Below are 22,350 nucleotides of genomic sequence, written 5' to 3' on the forward strand. Positions count from 1 at the left end.
AGTTATCGGCGTATCCCATCGTCTTAGCGTTGGCGGGCTAAGAGTGGTTTATTTATCATGCGTATCCCATGTTTTACACGCTGCATACAGTGATTCACATCCGCGATAAACATGCCTCTTCTTAGATGGTCCTGCCGCGTCCACACTCGTTCTCGAAGCATACACACCGCCTGGTCATGCACCCGCTCGCAAGAGCAACTCACAGAGACCCGCCCACCAACTCTAAGACCATGGCGTGTAAAACAGTTTGCGGTGGTGGATGCGGTCGTGCGTCGTAACCGAAAAGAATAATGAAAAGTCAACGTGGCTCAGAGGTGCATGTGGACTGTAGCAGAGACAAACGCGAATGACGCCGTGTTTTGTGAGTTGCTGCGTCCGAGTTGGTGGGCGTGGCTCTGCGAGTTTTCGTCATATCCAATGGAATTAGAGTTGGTGGGCGTGGCTTCATCCTGCGTGCTTTCATGGGTGTCTTGCTTGCGCTGGCGGCGGCTTAGTGAATTATATATATAGATACTAACCACACAACAGAGTCTAAAGACGATCCTTGAGAGGCAGGAAGTGTCTGTTATAGTGGGGAACAAATCTTTAACCAATCACGCGGCACGTTGCTCCCTTTCACCAATTGCGACTGACGCAGGTGCTTTCTGCACAGGTGCTCCTCTCAACCTTTGCAAGGCATGTAATAAATAGAGCTAGCAGCCTCGCGAGCGTGAACGGGAGCGCATCCCAACACGCTCCCTCGGAAAAGCCGATGCGCACTACGAAAGTAAGTTTCTTCTTGGGAATTCCATCCTCACACTAAGGAATGCATGCACGTTTCTTGGCCAACTGTAGGACTAAAGAAACGACCGCCTTTATGACGGCTTGACCTGGAGACGCGCCCGACCCGTCACCGGTGTCCCGATGCGTGAACCTGCCAAAGACAGTTAAAATGACTGCGAAAGCACACCCCGCACTTAATGTCGTTAACGGGTAAGTTTTAACGTTTGTTTTGCAAATGTCGACTTTACCCTATTCTCAGGAATCGCTTTCCATTAAAGACATGGCAGAATGAAAACACTAACAAACCATACAATTAAATGCAATATGTGATGGGCAAGTACTGGTTTCTAATTAAATTAAATTGGATGAAAAACAGGACTGACTTTGCACATCCCTACAACTAGTGGCTCACTACTCCATCTCCCTTTACTGACTAACTATTTGGACATATTAAAACATATATAGAAACATTCACAAGTATTAAGGATTAAAATATTATTCTGTGCCCATTTTGACAGGGAGAAAAACCAACACATAAACTGGGAAAGTCCACATAGGTCAGACTTTGATCCAAACCCTCTGTAATCTCAGGTTGCAGTAACATACTCCGATTAAAATGACAAGATCTGTTCATCTTGTAAAGGAAGCCTAACGGGCCGATGAATCCAAATTTAAAATCTTCAGTTCATCAGGCAGGGTGTGTGTACGCCGTTGAGCTTGTGAAAGGATGGTTCCTCGGTGTGTGACACCAACTGTCAAGCATGGAGAAGGAAGTGTGATGGTCTGGGGTTGTTTTGCTGGAGGCAGACTTGTTGACTTGCACAGAGTGACTGGTATTCTGAATCGGAAGGATTGGCACAGATTGGCTGCTATACAGTATGAGCAAAAGCTGGCAACTCTGATGAATGAAAAATTTGAATAAAATTTTGTACACTTAATAAATGTCCCTGACTGATTTGAACATTTGCCCTTGCTTATTTATTGCATACCTTGATTTTATGTAACGTTAAGAAATGAAACTGCAAGCATTTCCACAAAAACGGAAGTGTTGTACATCCAGCAGACGGGAAAGCCACCTGCAAGCAGCCAGCCCAGTCTCATTGAGCAGGAGGCTGTACCATAGCCAGGGCAGTCAATCTAGATAGGAAGGAAGGAAGGCACAAGGAACTTCCTCTTCCTGATGCCTATCAAGGCTTGGTAGAGAAACACTTCAGCATGCGTTTGACCTACCCTTCTACCTATAGAGCATTTCCTCATTGAATTGGAATAGAAGGACATCTGTTTTTAGAACTACACCCAGAAGCTCTGCAATACCAAGGTCATGCCTCAGTGCTGTGGAGTGAACCCCCACCCACCTATGGCTATCTTTCCCAAACATCTGTTTAACACACAGCAGATGACCCCAGCTGGGGAAGCCTACCAGATATCAAACTGACAGGAGTACTACTGCACATGAGATCATAGCCAAAAACGCACCAAGGAACAATGTTGCTTAGGTGTGAGCAGAGTGGCGGGGTCACTTGCAGAAAGTTGCTTCTCATGCCTGGGACCTCACCAGTGTAGCTGGCTTTACCAAAAATTACCAAAGTTCAGCAGCTCTAGTATGCAAAATGGGATTCCGCAATAGCCTGACGCTTTGAAATGATTTCACAGACAAAATATCTTCATTTAAATACTCAAGTAAAATTCAAAATAAAACAGTACTCACAAAATAGAGAAAGAAAAGTTCTTGTTTAGTTGGCACCCTGCCCGGGATTGGTTCCTGCCTTGTGCCCTGTGTTGGCTGGGATTGGCTCCAGCGGACCCCCGTGACCCTGTGTTTGGATTCAGCGGGTTGGAAAATGGATGGATGGAAGTTCTTGTTTAAGAAAACTTCTGTTTAAAGCTTAAAAATCTTGTTTCATTTTTAAAAATTTGCTTATGCAGTTGAACCATTTCTAAACAATCAGAAAACTGTATGCCTATCCCATTTTTCATGCTGTAAATGGGTCTTTCAGCGGCACGGTGGCGCAGTGGGTAGCGCTGCTGCCTCGCAGTTGGGAGACCTGGGGACCCGGGTTCGCTTCCCGGGTCCTCCCTGTGTGGAGTTTGCATGTTCTCCCCGTGTCTGCGTGGGTTTCCTCCGGGCGCTCCGGTTTCCTCCCACAGTCCAAAGACATGCAGGTTAGGTGGATTGGCGATTCTAAATTGGCCCTAGTGTGTGGGTGTGTTTGTGTGTGTCCTGCGGTGGGTTGGCACCCTGCCCTGGATTGGTTCCCTGCCTTGTGCCCTGTGTTGGCTGGGATTGGCTCCAGCTGACCCCCGTGACCCTGTGTTCGGATTCAGCGGGTTGGAAAATGGATGGATGGAGTTGAACCATTTCTAAACAATCAGAAAACTGTATGCCTATCCCATTTTTCATGCTGTAAATGGGTCTTTCAGCGGCACGGTGGCGCAGTGGGTAGCGCTGCTGCCTTGCAGTTAGGAGACCCGGGTTCGCTTCCCGGGTCCTCCCTGCGTGGAGTTTGCATGTTCTCACCGTGTCTGCGTGGGTTTCCTCCGGGTGGTCTAGTTTCCTCCCACAGTCCAAAGACATGCAGGTTAGGTGTATTGGCGATTCTAAATTGTCCTTAGCGTGTGCTTGGTGTGTGAGTGCCCTGCGGTGGGCTGGCGCCTTGCCCGAGGTTTGTGTGTGTGTCGTGTGCAGCTGAGAGAGAGAGAGAGAGCCTGCGCGTGCAGCTGAGCAGGGAGCCTGGGTGTTTGTCAGTGTTATTCAATGTTTATACATTAGTTTACTATTACACTGTGCATTCTATGGTGTAATTAACTATATTTGTGCTTAAAAATCTTTAAAAAATATATATTTACATACAGTTCGTATGGTCTGGAACGGATTAATTGTATTTACATACAATCCTATGGGGGAAATTGCTTCGGTTCACGACCAAATCAGTTTACGACCAGAGGTTTGGAGCGAATTAAGGTCGTGAACTGAGGTTCCACTGTAGTCCCTTTTAATTCTTTCCAATTTCTCAAACTTAAACAGGTGCCATCTTGTAACACTCAACATAAGACAAGTGAGAACAAAACAAAAACTACTGCAGCATTTAGTTTCAGCAAACAAAACAATGGATGGCTTTTCCAGAATTTTCACTCTCCGGAACTGGTCTCATCAAGTCAAGCCATCTTAGTGGAGGCACCCGGTCTTTTTATAATGGGAGGACTGGAAGGGGCGGAGCTAATTTCCTTCCCTGGGAGGTTTCTGCAAGCTGTGGGGAAAAAGGGAACAAGTTTAGCGACAGCACCCCCTCTCGCCCTGGTGGGTTACCATTTACCTTAAATGAGCCCTCATGGAGATCCTCAGACGCACACGCATGACAACTGGTAATCAGAAGATTGACCCCCTATAAAAATGGGAAATGCTAAGGAAGAAGACAAAGAAGAATACATTATATGCTGCACTCAGCTACGATTAACACTACATATTCTTATAGACACCGAATCGAATAAATCGTATTTGTGTAAACAGTCAAAATATGCAATACTACAAGCTTTAGGAGCTCTTTAGATTACTGTCTTTGTGGTCCTTTCTGTGTTATATCATTAGTACTGTATTATTACTGGTGTAAAAAATGTTAATATTGCTGGGATTGGCTCCGGCAGACCCCTGTAACCCTGTAGTTAGGATTCAGCGGGTTGGAAAATGGATGGATGGATGGATTAATTGGGGCAGAATTTATGCATCAGAGGAATGACGCACTCGCCCTCAGAAGCACGAACAGGTATAAAGTTGAGCCGCCCAGCTAAGACCTTCTCTGTTAGCTAAGCAGCTTTGCATAGCCATTGGGAATGGCTCGCGATCTTGCTGCAAGTACAAAGAGACGTTTATTATATTAGCACAGTTTATCCTGGCAAAGCTTTTTTTAATTTATAATAGATATTTTTTTGCACACACGTTCCGTTTGCCACCATTACTATAATAGAACATTCGGCACAAAAGTTTACTGGTAACACGAGGGTAGGGGTGTGGAAAGTGGGTGGAGTCAAACGAGATGCAGCTGACGGGTGTCATCTTACGGGGCCTCAGAATGTCTCGGGTCGCTGAATCTGTCCAAGGCCTAAAATTGTCCTGACTGCAGCTGGACTCTATTGAATTAGTCTGTTGATGGGTTCAGTCATCTCATCTATTCTTGTCATGATGACTGCACATGTTTTAACTTCTGGATCATCTCCAAAGTGTGAATCGATCAGTTGAATCTGTTTTTTTGACCACTCGTGTTCGGATTTCAATAAGAAACTAGGACCTTATGACCATGTGGTGCTTTTGAGAAAGTTTTCTATGCTTAGCCCTCTGGATGCTTGATCAGCAGGATTAAGGGCAGATGTGACATACCTCCACTGTGAGGGCTGTGAATGATCTCTGATCACTGAGATTCTGTTGGCAACAAAGGTCTTGAGTCTAATGCTTTCGTTTGAAATGTATTTTAGCACCGTGGTGCTGTCTGTCTAAAATGTAGATTCTTGTAGTAAGCTCACTTTTTAGCATTTTGTCCATTTTGACTGCCACAACAGTTGCTGTTAGCTCCAGTCTTGGAATCGTGACCTGCTTCAATGGTGCAACTCTTGACTTGCCTTGTGCCTTCTTCATTGGTCAAGACAAGGTATGTGACAGTGCCATATCCATCTGCAAAATAGTGCATTGCGTTTGTGCTGATTTTGTTTCCAAACTGTACAGGTTTGTTGCATCTGTCAATATTGCAGTTTGCTAGCAGCTGCAAGTCATGTATCCATTTTTTCCATTTCTGAATGTGTTTGACTTCCACTTCTTCATCCCACCCACATTTATCTTTGCACAAGTCTCTTAAGATTAGTTTTGCTGGCAGTACGGTGGGTGCTAGAAAGCCAAGAGGATCATAAACTGAGCTAACAACAGACAGAATACCATGCCTTGTAGTGGGCTTGTTTTGTAACTTAATCTGAAATTTGAAACTGTCTATTTCTATACACCACTGGACGCCCAGGGCACGTTCTGTCGGAAGCAGACTGTACTAAGTCCATTTGTTCAAGAGCTCTGTCTTCTTCAGGATTAGACAATAAAACTGCTCTGTTGTTACTCACCCACTTGGTCAAATGGGATCCTTCATTGAGGCAAAGAGCTTGGAGGTCCTTTGCCAGCTTTATACTTTGGTCTTCTGTTGCCACCGACTTTAAGCAGTCATCCACATAGAAATTATTGAGTATGGTGTTAACAGCTTCCTCAGAAAATGTTCAGCTGTTCTACATAAAGCAAAGGAAGCACAATTGGGTGAAGAAGTAGCACCAAAAAGATGTACTGTCATTTTGAATTCTTACAGGTCTTTTCTTAGATTACCTTCAGGCCACCATAAAAAGCATAAGAGATCAGTGTCTTTATCTGGGACTTTAACTTGGTAGAACTTTGACTTAATGTCTGCCATTAATGCTACTGGCTCCTTTATGAATCTTGTAAGGACGCCAATGAGAATGTTAGTTAGGGCAGGACCTTTTAATAATTGTTCATTAAGTGAAGTCCCCTGGTAGGTGGCTGTACAGTCAAAGACTACTTGAATCTTATTTTTCTTTGGATGATACACACTGTGATGTGAGATATACCACACCCTGCATTCATTGCATTTCGGGCTTTCTTCAGGTACTTCGACATCGTAACCCTTCTCAACAGTGTCTTTCAAGAAGGCTTTATATTTATAGTCTTTGTGGAAACCTAAATTTTTGCTCAGTTTTATTTTGAGCCCAATAGTGCACTGTTCAGCAATATAGCGATTATTCTGCATTTTAAGTGTTTCATTCTTCAAAGGCAAATTTGAGCAATAGTGGCCACCTACCAGACTCGTAGATTCGGAGGCTATGTGCATGAACTTGATGTCCTCCTGCAACATTTCCTTTCTCTTCACAGCTACGCTCTGGAAAATGTGGGTTATACTATTGCAGCAGCATATCCTCAATTTCTGACATTGACACACGATTGATTGAATGTTTTGCGTGGTGATCTATCTCTTTGTATGGCCCAACGACCACCTATCCAAGAGCAGTCTTCACAGCATGAGATCCATCTCCTTGGCTAGGTATGATTCGCTTAGATATGCCTACTTACCGATATCGTCTTGTAGTGGAATACTTTCTCTGTTCACTGCGATGGAGACCTGCATATAAACCTTTGACAAATCAATATATTCATCATCATTCAGACCACAGACTTGAAAATCTGACAAGACAGAGCATTTAGTTAGCATTTTTGAATCATCATCATAGTTACTCAAATTTTTGAGGAATACTTGTGTTCTTCTCCCTTGAAGGTTTAACTGTCTCTGAAGTGTTTCAGTACAAATTTTTATTGTACCAAGGGGATCTATAAAGGCGTATGTTTTTATATACCTTTCACTCTTCTTAGATTTTACCTTAACGGGAACCACATACAGTGTACACTCTTCACTGTCCCCAGTGACGACACAAGTTCCCTTCTCGGTTTCCCTTTCAGTTGATGTTGCTCCATCCTCTTTTTTTGATGTGCAAGATATCTGGGTGCTACTAAGAATCTGACATTTCATTCTTTCTTTACAATTCTTACCAAGATGCCCGTTTCATTTCTTTAACTTTGTTTATGCAGTTGAACCATTTCTAAACGGTTAGAAAACTGTATGCCTATACCATTTTAATTCTGTAAATGGGTCTTTCACACCCTGCAAGTGCTGGGACCTGTTCTAAATAACAACTGACTCAATACACTGTATCTTAGTTATAGCAAGAAAGATCTATCTCATGTTAACTTACAGGGGGTAAAAGGCTATTGGATTCTAGTGACCAGTGTAGGAACTGAAATTGTTCAATTCCAATTTAAAGAGTCAGAAGAGACTGCTCTGTATTGTCACACACGTGCGCATGGGAGGCAACTAAAGGGTTTGAGTAAGGGCAATTCCAAGCCAGACTAGGATGTGGCAGAGTGCACTGATTCTTTTTCTCGCTTTCCTGCAGACCAATACAGGAAGACCTTGTCGGCTTCGGCCCCTTTGATGTCATATCCGGTCTCGAGCCTATAGCTGAAGACCCTTATGAGCCCAACCCCTCTGACTTCACTTCCTGTCATCCCTTTTAAAAGCCTCCACCTTTTCCTTATTCCCTCAGTTCTGTTTTGGACTCTGTTTTGTGCACATCAGTGCTGTATAACATTTTGTGACTTTGCAGCCAGGATACCATATATACGGGTGGCTGCCCCAAACCTTGCTATGAGTCTGAGTGGAGTTTCTGACATTGGCGTAGTCGGCAGGATGGTTGGATCCCGGAAGAGTAGGGGACAGGACCTGCAACGTACCCAGGTGAGAGCATACCGTGGCCGAGTTTTCAGGCAGGGTGGGTGTCCCGCGTTTTGGAGAGATGCGGTATGGGCTCCGCTCCTGGCACACTTAGCTGGACAGCCTGGGCAGGCCAGGGAGTGTGCGGGAGGGGCTCACAGAATTGGGCTGCTCCAGATGGGGGAGGCAAAGTGAGCTTGTTATGCTCTCTCGGGGGAGAGTGCCTGCCTCCCTGTGAACGCAGAGCCCTGAGTTCCACCTAGGGGTGCCCCAGACTGGCAGATGAATAAAGTGAGAAAGTGGAGGTTCAACCCAGAGCGGCCGACCCAATTTACACAAGTAAATTTTAGTCCTTATAGATTCTTTTTCTTCTTCTTTCGGCTGCTCCTGTTAGGGGTTGCCACATCGGATTATCTTCTTCCATATGTTTCTGTCCTCTGCATCTTGTTCTGTTACACCCATCATCTGTATGTCCTCTCTCACCACATCCATAAACCTTCGCTTAGGCCTTCCTCTTTTCCTCTTCCCTGGCAGCTCTGTCCTTAGCATCCTTCTCCCAGTATATCCAGCATCTCTCTTCTGCACATGTCCAAACCAACGCAATCTCGCCTCTCTGACTTTGTCTCCCAACCGTCCAACATGAGCTGACCGTCTAATGTACTCATTTCTATTCCTGTTCATCCTCATCACACCCAGTGCAAATCTTAGCATCTTTAACTCTGCCACCTCCAGCTCTGTCTCCTGCTTTCTGGTCAGTGCCACCGTCTCCAACCCATATAACATAGCTGGTCTCACTACCGTCCTGTAGACCTTCCCTTTCACTCTTGCTGATACCCATCTGTCACAAATTACTCCTGACACTCTTCTCCACCCATTCCACCCTGCCTGCACTCTCTTCTTCACCTCTCTTCCACAATCCCCATTGCTCTGTACTGTTGATCCCAAGTATTTAAACTCATCCACCTTCACCAAGTCTACTCCTGCATCCTCACCATTCCACCGACCTCCCTCTCATTGACACACATGTATTCTGTTTTGTTCCTACTGACCTTCATTCCTCTCCTCTCTAGAGCATATCTCCACCTCTCCAGGGTCTCCTCAACCTGCTCCCTACTATTGCTACAGATCACAATGTCATCAGCAAACATCATAGTCCATGGGGACTCCTGTCTAATCTCGTCTGTCAGCCTGTCCATCACCATTGCAAATAAGAAAGGGCTCAGAGCTGATCCCTGATGTAATCCCACCTCCAAGGCATCAGTCGTTCCTACTGCAGACCTCACCACTGTCACACTTCCCTCGTACATATCTTGTTCAACTCTTACGTACTTCTCTGCCACTCCTGTCTTCCTCATACAATACCATAGCTCCTCTCGAGGCACCCTGTCATATGGTTTCTCCAGGTCCACAAAGACGCAATGCAACTCCTTCTGGCCTTCTCTAAACTTCTCCATCAACATCCTCAGAGCAAACATTGTATCTGTGGTGCTCTTTCTTGGCATGAAACCATACTGCTGCTCAATAATCATCACCTCACTTCTTAACCTAGCTTCCACTACTCTTTCCCATAACTTCATGCTGTGGCTCATCAGTTTTATTCCCCTGTAGTTACTGCAGTCCTGCACATCCCCCTTATTCTTAAATATCGGCACCAGTACACTTCTTCTCCACTCCTCAGGCATCCTCTCACTTTCCAAGATTCCATTAAACAATCTGGTTAAAAACTCCACTGCCATCTCTCCTAAACACATCCATGCTTCCATAGGTATGTCATCTGGTCCAACGACCTTTCCATTTTTCATAGCTGTCCTTACTTCCTCCTTGCTAATCCGTAGCACTTCCTGATTCACTATCTCCACATCATCCAACCTCTTCTCTCTCAAGGTATCTTCATTCATCAGCCACACAAAGTACTCTTTCCATCTACTCAAAACGCTGTCCTCGCTTGTGAGCACCATTCCATCTTTATCCTTTATCACACTAACCTGCTGCACATCTTTCCCAGCTTGGTCCCTCTGTCTAGCCAATAGGTGCAGATCCTTTTCTCCCTCCTTAGTGTCCAACCTTTCATACAACTCACCATATGCCTTTTCTTTAGCCTTCGCCACCTCTCTCTTCACCTTGCGCCTTATCTCTTTGTACTCTTGTCTACTTTCTGCATCTCTCTTACTATCCCACTTCTTTTCCATCCTCTTCCTCTGTATACTCACCTGTATTTCCTCATTCCACCACCAGGTTTCCTTTTCCTCCTTCCTTTTTCCAGATGTCACACTAAGCACCCTTCTTACTGTCACCCTTACTACATCTGCCGTAGTTTCCCAGCTGTCTGGTAACTCTTCACTGCCACCCAGTGCCTGTCTCACCTCCTCCCTAAACTCAACCTTGCAGTCTTCCTTTTTTCAACTTCCACCATTTGATCCTTGGCTCTGCCCTCACTCTCTTCCGCTTCTTGATCTCCAACGTCATCCTACAGACCATCATCCTATGCTGCTTAACTAAACTTTCCCCTGCCACTACTTTGCAGTCTTCAATCTCCTTCAGATTGACTCTTCTGCATAGGATGTAAGACCTGTGTGTATCTTACTCCACTCTTGTTGTCACCCTATGTTCCTCCCTCTTCTTAAAATACGTATTCACCAGAGCCATGTCCATCACTCTTTGCTAACACAGCTAGCCTTGCCTTCGGTGCAGATTTAAGTCCTAGACAGTGACTTGAGCTGGAAACAGTTATCTGTCCTGGAGGTAGTGAGTGAAAACCCCGGAAGGGCTTCTCTGGTTGAGCACGACATTGTGACAGAGCCTGGGGTTTTAGTCCGAGAACGTCCGTATCGTCTTCCCGAGGCAAAAAAAGCTGCAGTGGAGCTTGAGATCAAGCACATGCTGGAACTAGGAGTAATCAAGAAAAGTCATAGCCCCTGGTGCAGACCCATTGCCTTGGTTGCTAAACCTGACGGGAGTTGGAGATTTTGCAACGACTTCCGTTGACTTAAGTCTCCCAATTTGATGCTTATCCAATGCCACGAGTGGATGACCTCCTCGAGAGGCTTGGACAAGCTCAGTATTTGACCACGCTGGACATGACAAAGGGGTACTGGCAGGTTCCTTTTACGGACTCTGCAAAGGTTAAGACCGCGTTTAGCACCCCTAGCAGACACTGGCAGTATCGTGTCCTTCCATTTAGGTTACACGGGGCTCCGTCAACCTTCCAGCGTCTGGTGGACAAAGTGCTCAGGCCTCATAACTCATACAGTGCTGCCTACCTGGATGAGGTGGTCATCTATTCCAGCACATGGACGGAACACCTACAGCAGGTAAAAGCGATATTGCGGACACTTGGTGAGGCCGGACTTCGGATTAATCCCAAGAAATGTTTCTTTGGATTGAGCGAAGCCAGGTATTTAGGCTACCTGGTGGGTCGGGGTACCGTGAAGCCACAGTGCTCCAAAGTGGATGCCATTCTGAAATGGCGAGGTACTACCGCCAGTTTGTGCCCCTGTTCTCGGAGAGAGCGGCACCCTTGACTGATTTGACAAAGAAGAGGGACCTAAACATTGTCGTATGGACTGAAAAGACAGGCGCTGCTTTTAGTGATTTGAAGCAGGCCCTTACGTCTGCACATATTTTGAAAGCACCTAACGTTTCTTAAACTTTCATCCTCCAGACAGACGCTTCAGACAGCCCCTGGGGGCTGTGCTAAGTCAAAGCGTCGATGGTGTGGAACACCCCATCATGTTCCTGAGCCAGAAACTGTTGGAACAAGAGCCCAGGTATGCGACGGTGGAGAGAGAGGCTTTGGCGGTTAAATGGGCGATTACGCAACTGAGGTACTACCTGTTGGGCCGGGAATTCACCCTTGTCACGGACCATGCACCTTTACAGTGGATGGCACTGCAAAAGTAGTAGAATCCACGGGTCACACATGTGCACACAGGAGGCAGCTAAAGGGCTTGAGTATGGGCAATTCCGAGTCAGACCAGGATGTGGCAGCGTGCACTGATTCTTTTTCTCACTTTCCTGCAGACCATCCACAGGAGATTCCACCCAGCCCTGTTGACGTCACTTTCGGGTCTGAGCCTATGGAGGAAGACCTTGTCGGCACCGGCCCCTTTGATGTCACGTCTGGACTCGAGCCTATAGCTGAAGACCCTTATGAGCCCGACCCCTCTGACTTCACTTCCTGTCTTCCCCTTCCACTTTTTCCTTATTCCCTCAGTTCTGTTTTGTACTCAGTTTTGTGCACATCAGTGTTGTATAACATTTTGCGACTTTGCAACCAGGATACCAAATATACGGGTGGCTGCCCCAAACCACTTAATTCATGGGCCCATTCCCTCCTACTGGCATGCCATAGTGAAACTGATGAATACTAGTGTTTGTTTTGCATCCTGGTCTTGCTGTTCAATTTATCTATCAACCAGCCAGACATTATTGTACTATAAAGTAGGACAGCACTGATGTTTCTGCCTAGGTAGCACTGACACTTTGGCCTCTTGCTAGAAATCCCTTGTGTCTCTTCTAACTGCCTGAAGTTCTTTTTGTTTTTTGTAAATTGGTCCTTGTTGAACACTCTTTGCCTTGTAGATGAACAGATCATGCAGTTCCTGCGTCATTAAAGTGGGTTTCTGCAGTTGCGCTGGTTTGTAGCTATGTGGTCCAAGATTGGCAACAAGATGATTTTTTTATTTTTTTTTTATTTTTACCACATAGTCAGGCTTCTCCATCTTCTCTCTGTCATGGCCTGGGATGTACCTGCTCCCCTCCCTCACAGACAATCCTGTTACTCCATTATTTTTCTCTTTTTTTATATATTTACCATTACTCACAGGACAGATGGTGGTTAGAGGTGTATAACTTTTACCTTTTAAAGGTCATTTGATTTATTCATTTATTTATTTAGTGCATTCCAATGGATTAAATAAAAACTGCATCACAAAAAAGAAATAATTTTTATAATTTATATTCTTAAGTAAATTTACATTCAAGACTTTGGAACAAGCAACTCTCTTCAATTAAACATGGAAAAAAAAAATATTTTAAAAATTACACAAATAGGTTGAACTATCCAGTAAGGTTGAAAAGTTGACTTCTTTCAGTATTCTTCGTTATGTGGATAATCTTTGTGTTCCACACCCCTGAAGGGAAAAACAGACAAATTACTTTGTTTCACCCAATCACAAGACAAGCTGAAGCCCAGCCTGCAAGAAGGTTTTTCAAGAGAAGTCCTTTATTAAGTTGTTTAAAAGATTGCTTGTTAATAATACTTACACACTGAACCACTGAATACTGCATGTCTGACCTGTGCACTATGTTTCAATCTTTCTAACCTGGTGTGACATTTACAGTAACTTTTTTTTTTTGCAAGTTCTTAAGCTTCAGTGTTTATTTGTGAACTAAAAAAAACTATATTAGGAAATCTATGCAGCATATACTAATATTTAGTAATACTGTACCATTCAATCTTTATCTTATATAGTGCCTTTCTGAGTGAACGCTGTGTGAAACACTTTACAGATAAGTTAATATGACTTTATGGGAAACTGAAGTATTGTTTGTCTTACATTTATAACATGCAGAACAACTCAGCATTGTATGGTAAATGGTGTTTCATCATTCAGGCTAACCTCCATCAGCAGTCTCTGTGTTAATCAGGGAACCGGCTCGATTATTGTTGTCATGTTAGCTTTTGTGACAGACAACATTCTTCTGAGAAATCCCCTTCTCCCTTTCTTAACTTTCTGTAGTCTGGAGGAGAAAGGGATTTTGAATATTTCCGAGGGATGTATAATTGTGATGGCTTACTGAATTTTAATGGGTTTATTATATTGACACTTAAAGCAAACAATAACTGTAAGGACTGAACAAAATTCATGTTGAATTCAACTGTATTTCATGTGCTTTTTCACCAAGTATGCCTAAAAATCAACTGGAAAACAAAATCAAAGTAAATTTTCTAATTCGTATATTTATGGGAAAAGTGTGCAGAGAAAAAAAAATAATATAAAAACATTTCATACTATTAAAACACTGTCTGAAATTAAGTTAGAGTGAGACACATTTACAATCTTCTTTCGGTAGGGGTTGCCACAGCGGATCATCTTTTTCCATATCTTTCTGTCCTCTACATCTTGTTCTGTTGCACCCATCATCTTCGTGTCTTCACTCACCACATCCATGAACCTCCTCTTAGGCCTTCCTGTTTTCCTTTTTCCCGGCAGCTCTGTCCTTAACATCCTTTCCTAATATACCCCTCATCTCTCCTCTGCACATGTCCAAACCAACGCAATCTCGCCTCTCTGACTTTGTCTCCAAACCATCCAATCTGAGCTGACCCTCTAAAGTACTCATTTCTAATCCTATTCATTCTTGATTTACAAAATTGATAAAATCAAGTGTACTAATGCCTGTGAAACTGTACCCCCAGGGATGATCTGTACAGACCCTGGGGGTGCTTATTCTTGCGAGTCTTTACTCTTTACGATGCCTAAAGCCTTGTAGAGGAAGTGATTCATTAGACTACAATGGGTAACTTTCTGTAGATCTGATAAAAATTACTGCAACATATGAAATAAGTCTAACCTTCCACTTTGCTTACAATGTGCTAAATGTGGCCATTTGGGGGCTGATGCAGTAGAATAATTTTGTATTTTGTCACCTAGACCTCAATTGCTCCTATGAATATCTTGTTTGTTTGGTTCCTGGATGAGTTGCGTAAAAAGCACATCCATTGTAAAAGCACATACCCGCTCACAAGCAGAGAAAATGAATCCTCCATAATCTGTCCAGTGTCTCACTTCTTAATCTGTCACACCATCCATCCAAAATTCACCTGTCCTGCCTTAACCAATGGTGAGGCCTAAGCCCACATGCAGGAGAAAAGCCCGGTGTTTTGAACTCCCACAATTTTGTCTTTGTGCTCATTTTTTGCTTTGGATTTTGTTTTATTATTGTTAAAATATTTTTCTTTGTTTCTGCTGCAATATTTTGTATTGGGTCGCATTTGTCACCATTTTGTTGCTTTTCTAGGAAGACGTGGTTGGTTACATTTGGAGTTTAGTACCACATGACTGGCAGTAGCAGTGACATGTGACATCAGGGCTTGGGATTGTGGCACACTCTATGATTCATAAAAGTTTCTGAATTTACTAAACAAATCTTTTTTAGTGTAGGAGGTAGCATATTGATTATTGAGTGGTAGAACGTTTTGTCTGTTTCTTTGACTGAGTTTTGGTTAAGAATTTTTGTTTTTATACTTGACTTTGACTGAAGTGCTTTTTTTTGAGTTTTTTCTGCATATTTCCTGTTTAGTTTTTCCTCAGCACTGCCTTTCCTTTTCTAAAGGCTAATTCCACATTAAATCTATTCTTTGTGTTTTAATAGTAAAATTTGAGTAAACAAAAATTCAATATAGGAAAGTCATAATTAGCAAATAACCATAAATATTCCTCTAATTAGAAAGTAGAGCCATTTTACTGCTCATTTAGTGACATATTTCACATTAGCATGAATCCAAACAATCTATATTTTTGTCGTTCCATCACTGCAGTCTGTTCAGTTGACTAGGAATTGGTCCATCTCAGAAAAAGGAACGAACATACTGCTTGTGCTTTCCTGAGTGAAACAATGGAGCACAATATAACACTAGCAAAATACCCGCGCTTCGCAGCGGAGAAGTAGTGTGTTAAAGAGGTTATGTAAACATATATATACATATACATATATACATATATATATATATATATACATATACACATCCACATATATATACATATATATATATACTGTATATATATACACATATCAACATACCCTGTATATATACACATACATATACACACATACATACACACACACATATACATATATATATATACACATACATACATAGTGCGTTGTAACACGGGCTGTGATTGTTACATGGGAGGGAGACGGCAAATCACAGCTTCCCGCTTTCTAATCGGGCCTGTCATTGGTGCTTTGACTGATGCCCAGATCCCACAGTATCTCCCCTTAGGAGAGGCGTTAGGCAAGTGTAATTGAATAGCGGTGCTGCAAGTTTAGCTTTACACCTGTTTTTAAGGCTTATTGACTGAAAGGGGCTTTCATGAAAAAAGTTAGGGCTTTGCTACAGGATACACCCTCCACAAGTTAAGGAAGTAAAAATAAAGGTATATATTTCTGTTTTATTTAAACCTTTTAAGTTTGTATGCGGGCGGCATGGTGGCGCAGTGAAAGGTGCCAGTTAGGAGACCCGGGTTCGCTTCCCTGCGTGGAGTTTGAATGTTCTCCCCATGTCTGTCTGGGTTTCCTCCGGGTACTCTGGTTTCCTCCCACAGTCCAAAGACATGCAGGTTAGGTGCATTGGCGATTTTAAATTGTCCCTGGTGTGTGGGTGTGTGCGCCCTGTGGTGGGCTGGCACCTTGTCCAGGGTTTGTTTCCTGCCTTGTGCCCTGTGTTGGCAGGGATTGGCTCCTGTATTTAGGATATAGCAGGTTGGATAATGGATGGATGGACATTTGTATGCATAGCCCCATTTGCCCGTTTTCATTTTTTTTCTTTCTTCAGTAATATTTCAGCAAACCCGGAGCTTGTCAGTTCAAATCCTGGTACTGACACCACTGTGTGACCCTGACGAAGTCACTTCACCTACCTGTGCTGCAAAAAACAAAAGTAATGTAACAAATTGTACCTCAGATGTTGCAAGTTGCTGGAATAAAGGCATAAGTCAAATAGGTAAATATGTATTATACACATAGGAACTATTCATTTATTTTCAGTTAAGTCATCTGCAGCAAACCTTTATAAATGAGGGTTTCTCCTTTTTAGATAGTGCAAACTGTTTCTTCTTCATTGAGGTTTTCTCTTGGAGAGCTTTTTTCATTTCATTGAAAATTAAAGCAGCAGCTGCCAAAATATGTAGCTTTCTTATTAATTTTTCAACATTGTGTAAAATAACTTTATAAAGTAACATAAAAGGTTTAAATACTGGTTATCCTTTTACACTAAAATATTACTAAAGAGATACAAAAAAAGTAAAATGCATATGTTGTTTTTCTTTAAGGAGATTAAATATTACTGAAGAAAGAAAAAAAAAAACTAAAACAGCTAAATGGGGCTATGCATACGAACTTAAAAGGTTTAAATAAAACAGAAATATATACCTTTATTTTTACTTCCTTAACTTGTGGAGGGTGTATCCTGTAGCAAAGCCCTAAGTTTTTTCGTGAAAGCCCGTTTTAGTCAATAAGTCTTAAAAACAGGTGTAAAGATATTGACAATAAGCTACACAAACCCACCAAGACATGGAATCGTTTAAATCAATGCGCTGCGCTACCTTCTTCCAGATTGGCCCCAAGGCATTCATATTTTTCCAAAGCAGTTCTGGTCTCCATTGGCATCTGTAGCTGAGTCGAAAAACACCATCCCATACTATTAGTTAACGATTAACACATTTCTATATGTATTGTAAGCATACAATACAACTGATAATATGTTGCGCTTATTTATCTGTTGTACCAACATTTTTGCGCGTTTAATGGCTGAAATCCAACGTGGTTTGTGCCCTTCAGAATGAAAACAGTTTGCATTTACCTTTTTAATAAAAGGCGAGCTTTTAAGCCTGAGAAATCACCCCGTAAATGCACACGTTTAATTGCACATGTGTTAATATGTATGCTTACACACTGTTTCTTCTTCATTGAGGTTTTCTCTAGCATGTAGATCGGGGTAATTACATTCACGGCATTCGTAGTCTGAATCACAATCTGATTGTATGGGTGGTTACCTACCAGGTAATGCTTATGGTTGGCCAGCAAGTCAGCTAACATCAGCCACAGTGCCTTCAGTTGTGAGAAGCAGATCATAGAATGGTTGAAAATAGTTTACTGTCAAATAATGCAAAGAGTACGTGACACGTGTTTCGCCCTAATTCTTGGCTCATCAGGCATACACACTCACTGCACTCCCTTACGGGAATCGAACCTCGGACGTCAGTGCTAGAGGGGCTTCGCAGCGGTGAAGTATTGCTTTTAAATTTTAATTAAGAAGAAAAGAAAAACTTTTTAAATTGAGGGAAAATATACCAATAACAATTTGTTAAGGATCTGTTTTTTTGTGAATCTCCTTTACACAGCCTGTCCGCTGTTTTATAAACGAACGCCGTATAAGGCCGTACTTTCTCCTTCACAGTCAGTTCACGTGATTACGTGGGAGGCGTGATGACGTGATACGCAACCCCCGCAACCCCGCCTCCCACGGCCAGCGAGCTGCAGTCCATTACTGTATATGGACAAAAAAGAGGTTCCAGTTATGACCGTTACGCTTTGAATTTCAAAATGAAACCTACCTAACTTTTGTAAGTAAGCTGTAAGGAATGAGCCTGCCAAATTTCAGCCTTCCACCTACACGGGAAGTTGGAGAATTAGTGATGAGTGAGTGAGTGAGTGAGGGCTTGCTTTGCCTTTTATTAGTATAGATAATCACAATCTATGGTTTAGAAATGTATCTCTGTACAATAAATAGGACTGTAGAATTCCGGCCTTTAAAAGCCCCTTCTTGGAGGAAGATGACTGAAATCATTTTATAGTCTGCTTATGGTAGTTAACAGGTTGTATATTCTTTTTCGTCCAGTCCACATCGATAAGACTTTCACTATAATTAAAATAATATAATTGATTATCTATAGAATATAACATTTTGCATGTGCATTGTCAACTTAAAATATTGGGTATATGGCATATGGGGATAGGCATTATAATTGGGGGGGGGGGGCAGGTAACCCCAAAACCAATGCCAGCTCAGGGCCTAAAATTCCCATTGTGTTTTGTAACTCATTTAACACTGAAGGTACAGAATTTTCTTCTCATAATGTAGATAACATTGTCATTGTCTCACTAGATTTGTCTAAGAATAGTGTGAGTTGTGTTTCTTAGCTATGCGAAACAAAGATGTACAGTTTACATTTCAGGAAACTGTATGCGAAAGGAAACTCTGCTGTTTTGCTTATCACTACATGTTATTTTGTGATGTTATCTTACACATAACCAATGGACAAAGATTTGTGCTGCCAGGCAAAGACAATGACAGCCTGCTCGGTGTTATACAAACATACAGAGAGGAATTTCATTGTACCGTGTACATGTGACAATAACTCCAAAATGGACTGATGACACTACATTAAAATGCTATAAGAGATATGCAACGCTGAATGGAAAGAAAGTTCCTATTTCTAAGGAAAATGAAAGATACTCAAAAAGAGAAAAATAAATCACTTCTCATCCAAAGTAAAAAAAAAAAAAAAATATGCATTCCAATGAAGGAATATGCAATTACCAGGGAGTATTTAAGAAACCTAATACCCAGTTCATATCTGTGTGGAGTTTGCACATTTTCTCCATATATGCTTAGGTTTATCTCAACTTATGGGTGCATTACATTAACTGCCAACTCCAAACTCGTCACAGTGTTAAGGATTGTGAGGGTGTTTGTGTCTGATCTCTGCAATGGACTGTTCACCTCCTTATGTTCAATGCTGCTGGGATACTGTCATGCTCAAAGTATAATTTCGAAACAAAGTAAGAAGTTACTGATCAGAAGATATTATAAAGTCAGAAGGTGAAACAGACCAGAAAAAGAAATGTATCATCTGCAACTGAGTAACATTACAAAATATTTTAAGGGTATGAATACTTATGCATGTGACTGTGCTAACAGTAAACATTTTACCAAACTAGGCACTCAGTTTAGAATCTAGAGTTTAGTGTTTCATTTTTTTTGGTACACTTACATGCGCATTGGACAAGCTCTCCAATTTCGGTTAAAACTCAGGATTGTCTCCATTTCTTCCTTGCTAAGTTCAAAGTCAAAAACCTGTTGGAATTCAACAATAATAAATAGAATTAAGTAACAAATGGCTGATTCATATACAGCACACACAGTGGTGCAGTGGAGGAGTTTCTTTTGCTAAGGCTGAGATGCCTTTCTGTGTGTGTATATTCTACTTATGTGTGTGAATAAACAGTTTCCACACTATGCAGGTAGATAGTACTGTACTTCAGACTAACTAGTGATTTATTTGTGTGCCATGCAGTGTATTACCATCTTATCCAGAGTAGGATCCTATCTTTCTTGCAGGTTAAAAGTAAACTTGCTGCTATGTTATGAAAAACGATAAATGGATAAATATTTTGAAAATGTACACATAAGCATTTAATAGCTAAGCATTTTAAAAATGAATTCAGAAAACATCTATTTTAAAAGGGGAGAATAACTGAACTGTACATATGACTTTTGTAATAAAAAGATAACAGCTTTAGTAAGCACCAGATCAAGAAGTTGTGATCATATGAATAAAAAGTCGAGTATGAGGCTAATTTAAAAAAAAAACTTCATAGTGGATTTTTAATTATGAGGAGAAATTATTATAAGCTCTGAATGTGCCATGTGTATTTAAAAATTTGTGATGTAAGACAATGAAGATAAATAAGGCTTCTATACAACCTCTGCCACACTTCAGCTCGAAGCTTAACTAAATGCCTAAATAAGTTATTCTGGACATGAGAAACAAGTTCTTACTGCTTTTGATGCTTACAGATTTACAATAAGAATGCTAAGAACACAAGAAACATGCCTTCTATTGCCTTCTACTATTTATATATTGTGCAAGACTGATAATCCTATACTTCTACTGTATAGCTGTATAAATTTGTGGATACCAACAAATGTACAGAAGAAACTGAATTCACATAGAATTCTGTTTCTCAATTTTTCATATTTCCGAGTATTTCTGTGTTTCTGAGATTAAGACAATATCTACTGTACATCTGAGCAGCGGATGAACAGATAAGATAGTGTTTCAATTATACATTGCCTGTGCCCAGATAACACATTTAGGCTTGTAAAAAGATTTGAGTATATTTAAGAGCTGACTGCTGGGAGTCTCATTTTCTTTAAAAGCATAACAATGGGTAACACTCATCTATAAGAGGCCTTTCAAATAGATAAATGTACAGTCTGTAAGAGATGGCTGGCAGCTCAACCCAGCCGGGATGCCCCGGATCTAGAAGGATGGGGGAAGGCAGCTTTTTTAGGGCACTGCCTCCCCCAAGATGCAAGAGGGCAGCTCCCTTGGTTTACAGTGCTGTCCTGGATTCCCACAGGGCATCCTGGGACTTGGAGTTCTGTGTCTCAGTCCTGTTGGGTGCCGCCAGGGCGTGCTGTGACTTAACAGGAGCCAAGGATTTCGTTCAGCCCAGAAGTGCTGGCAGGCCACGTGAGCAAAAGCCCAGAAGTACTTCTGGGTTGGCCATTATAAATGAACTGGACCAACCTCACAGAAGCGAGCCAGAGTCGGGTGGAAGGTGGACAACGCTTGCTGAGAGGTGTGGAGGAGAAAAAAGAGAAGGAGAAATAAAGAAATTCAATAAATATATTGTGTATTTATTTATTTATGGTTGTGGTGGTGGAGAGCACTATAAAGGAAGAAAAAAGAATTTAAAAAAATTCTTAGTGCTTTTAACTTCTGTCCTCAGTGTCTGGTTGTCAGGTTTGAGGAGCAACAGTGCCCTCTAGTGTCCAAAAGTCCAATTGCAACCATTGAACCTTTATCTTAAATACTATATGTAAATACAGTATGCATGCATCTGTGTGTCTTAGTATACATTATATTACAAAATAATGTTGTAAAATAGTTGTAAAATAAACAAAAACAAATCACATCATTCAACATCTACAAACCTGAATCAACAAGACACTAACTTGATAGCATGTAAAAGACTTGAGATATACTTGTAATGTAGCAAGTCACACTTTTATATGTGAATAATGCTGTTTTTGTGATAGTCAATAAGAGACCTACATCTGCATTGGAAGTGCCAGTTAACTGAACCGCATTCTGAAATATTTATTTTTCTTGGCTTGTGACAGGTGCTACAGTAGTGCAATGGGCATATCATCCAGGGATTGAATCCCGTGCTCAGATTTCAAATTTTGTGTCTGTGTGTGATTTTTTTTTTTATCCCCCTAGAAATTTTTTGTATTCCACCCATATCTCCAAACATATGCTGGTTGAGTTGACTACGGGTGTGTGCGATGGACTGTTTCCTGTCTTGTGCCCAGTGCTGCCGATCTAGTCTCTGGCCTCCCCAGGACTCTTTGGATTAAGCGAGTTTGAGAAGGTTATTTTATGTACTTTGGAAATGTACTGTTTAAAAATATCCATGCTGAAACAAGAGGAATAACAACCAAGATATGTTTTCTTTTGTAATTGTGTGGCACCTTCCACAGGAT

General features: G+C 41.9%; 1 protein-coding gene across 3 annotated transcripts in view; it reads right to left on the bottom strand.

The window, feature by feature from the left end:
• Positions 1 to 22,350, bottom strand: part of LOC114654919 (aldo-keto reductase family 1 member B1-like) — a 227,614-nt gene that overhangs the window by 13,857 nt on the left and 191,407 nt on the right. For 2 of the 3 annotated variants that reach the window (XM_051929610.1, XM_028805780.2), the window contains 2 exons: positions 19,850 to 19,932; positions 13,008 to 13,198 (listed from right to left, as the gene is read on the bottom strand). In XM_051929610.1, coding sequence (XP_051785570.1) covers positions 13,156 to 13,198; positions 19,850 to 19,932 — 126 coding nt within the window. In that variant the 3' untranslated portion in view covers positions 13,008 to 13,155. Of the gene's footprint in view, positions 1 to 13,007; positions 13,199 to 19,849; positions 19,933 to 22,350 lie in introns of those variants that run through there. The other variant, XR_007935383.1, reaches the window with a different exon arrangement.

Source organism: Erpetoichthys calabaricus, chromosome 1, assembly GCF_900747795.2.
Source record: "Erpetoichthys calabaricus chromosome 1, fErpCal1.3, whole genome shotgun sequence".
Taxonomy (NCBI): Eukaryota; Metazoa; Chordata; class Cladistia; order Polypteriformes; family Polypteridae; genus Erpetoichthys; species Erpetoichthys calabaricus.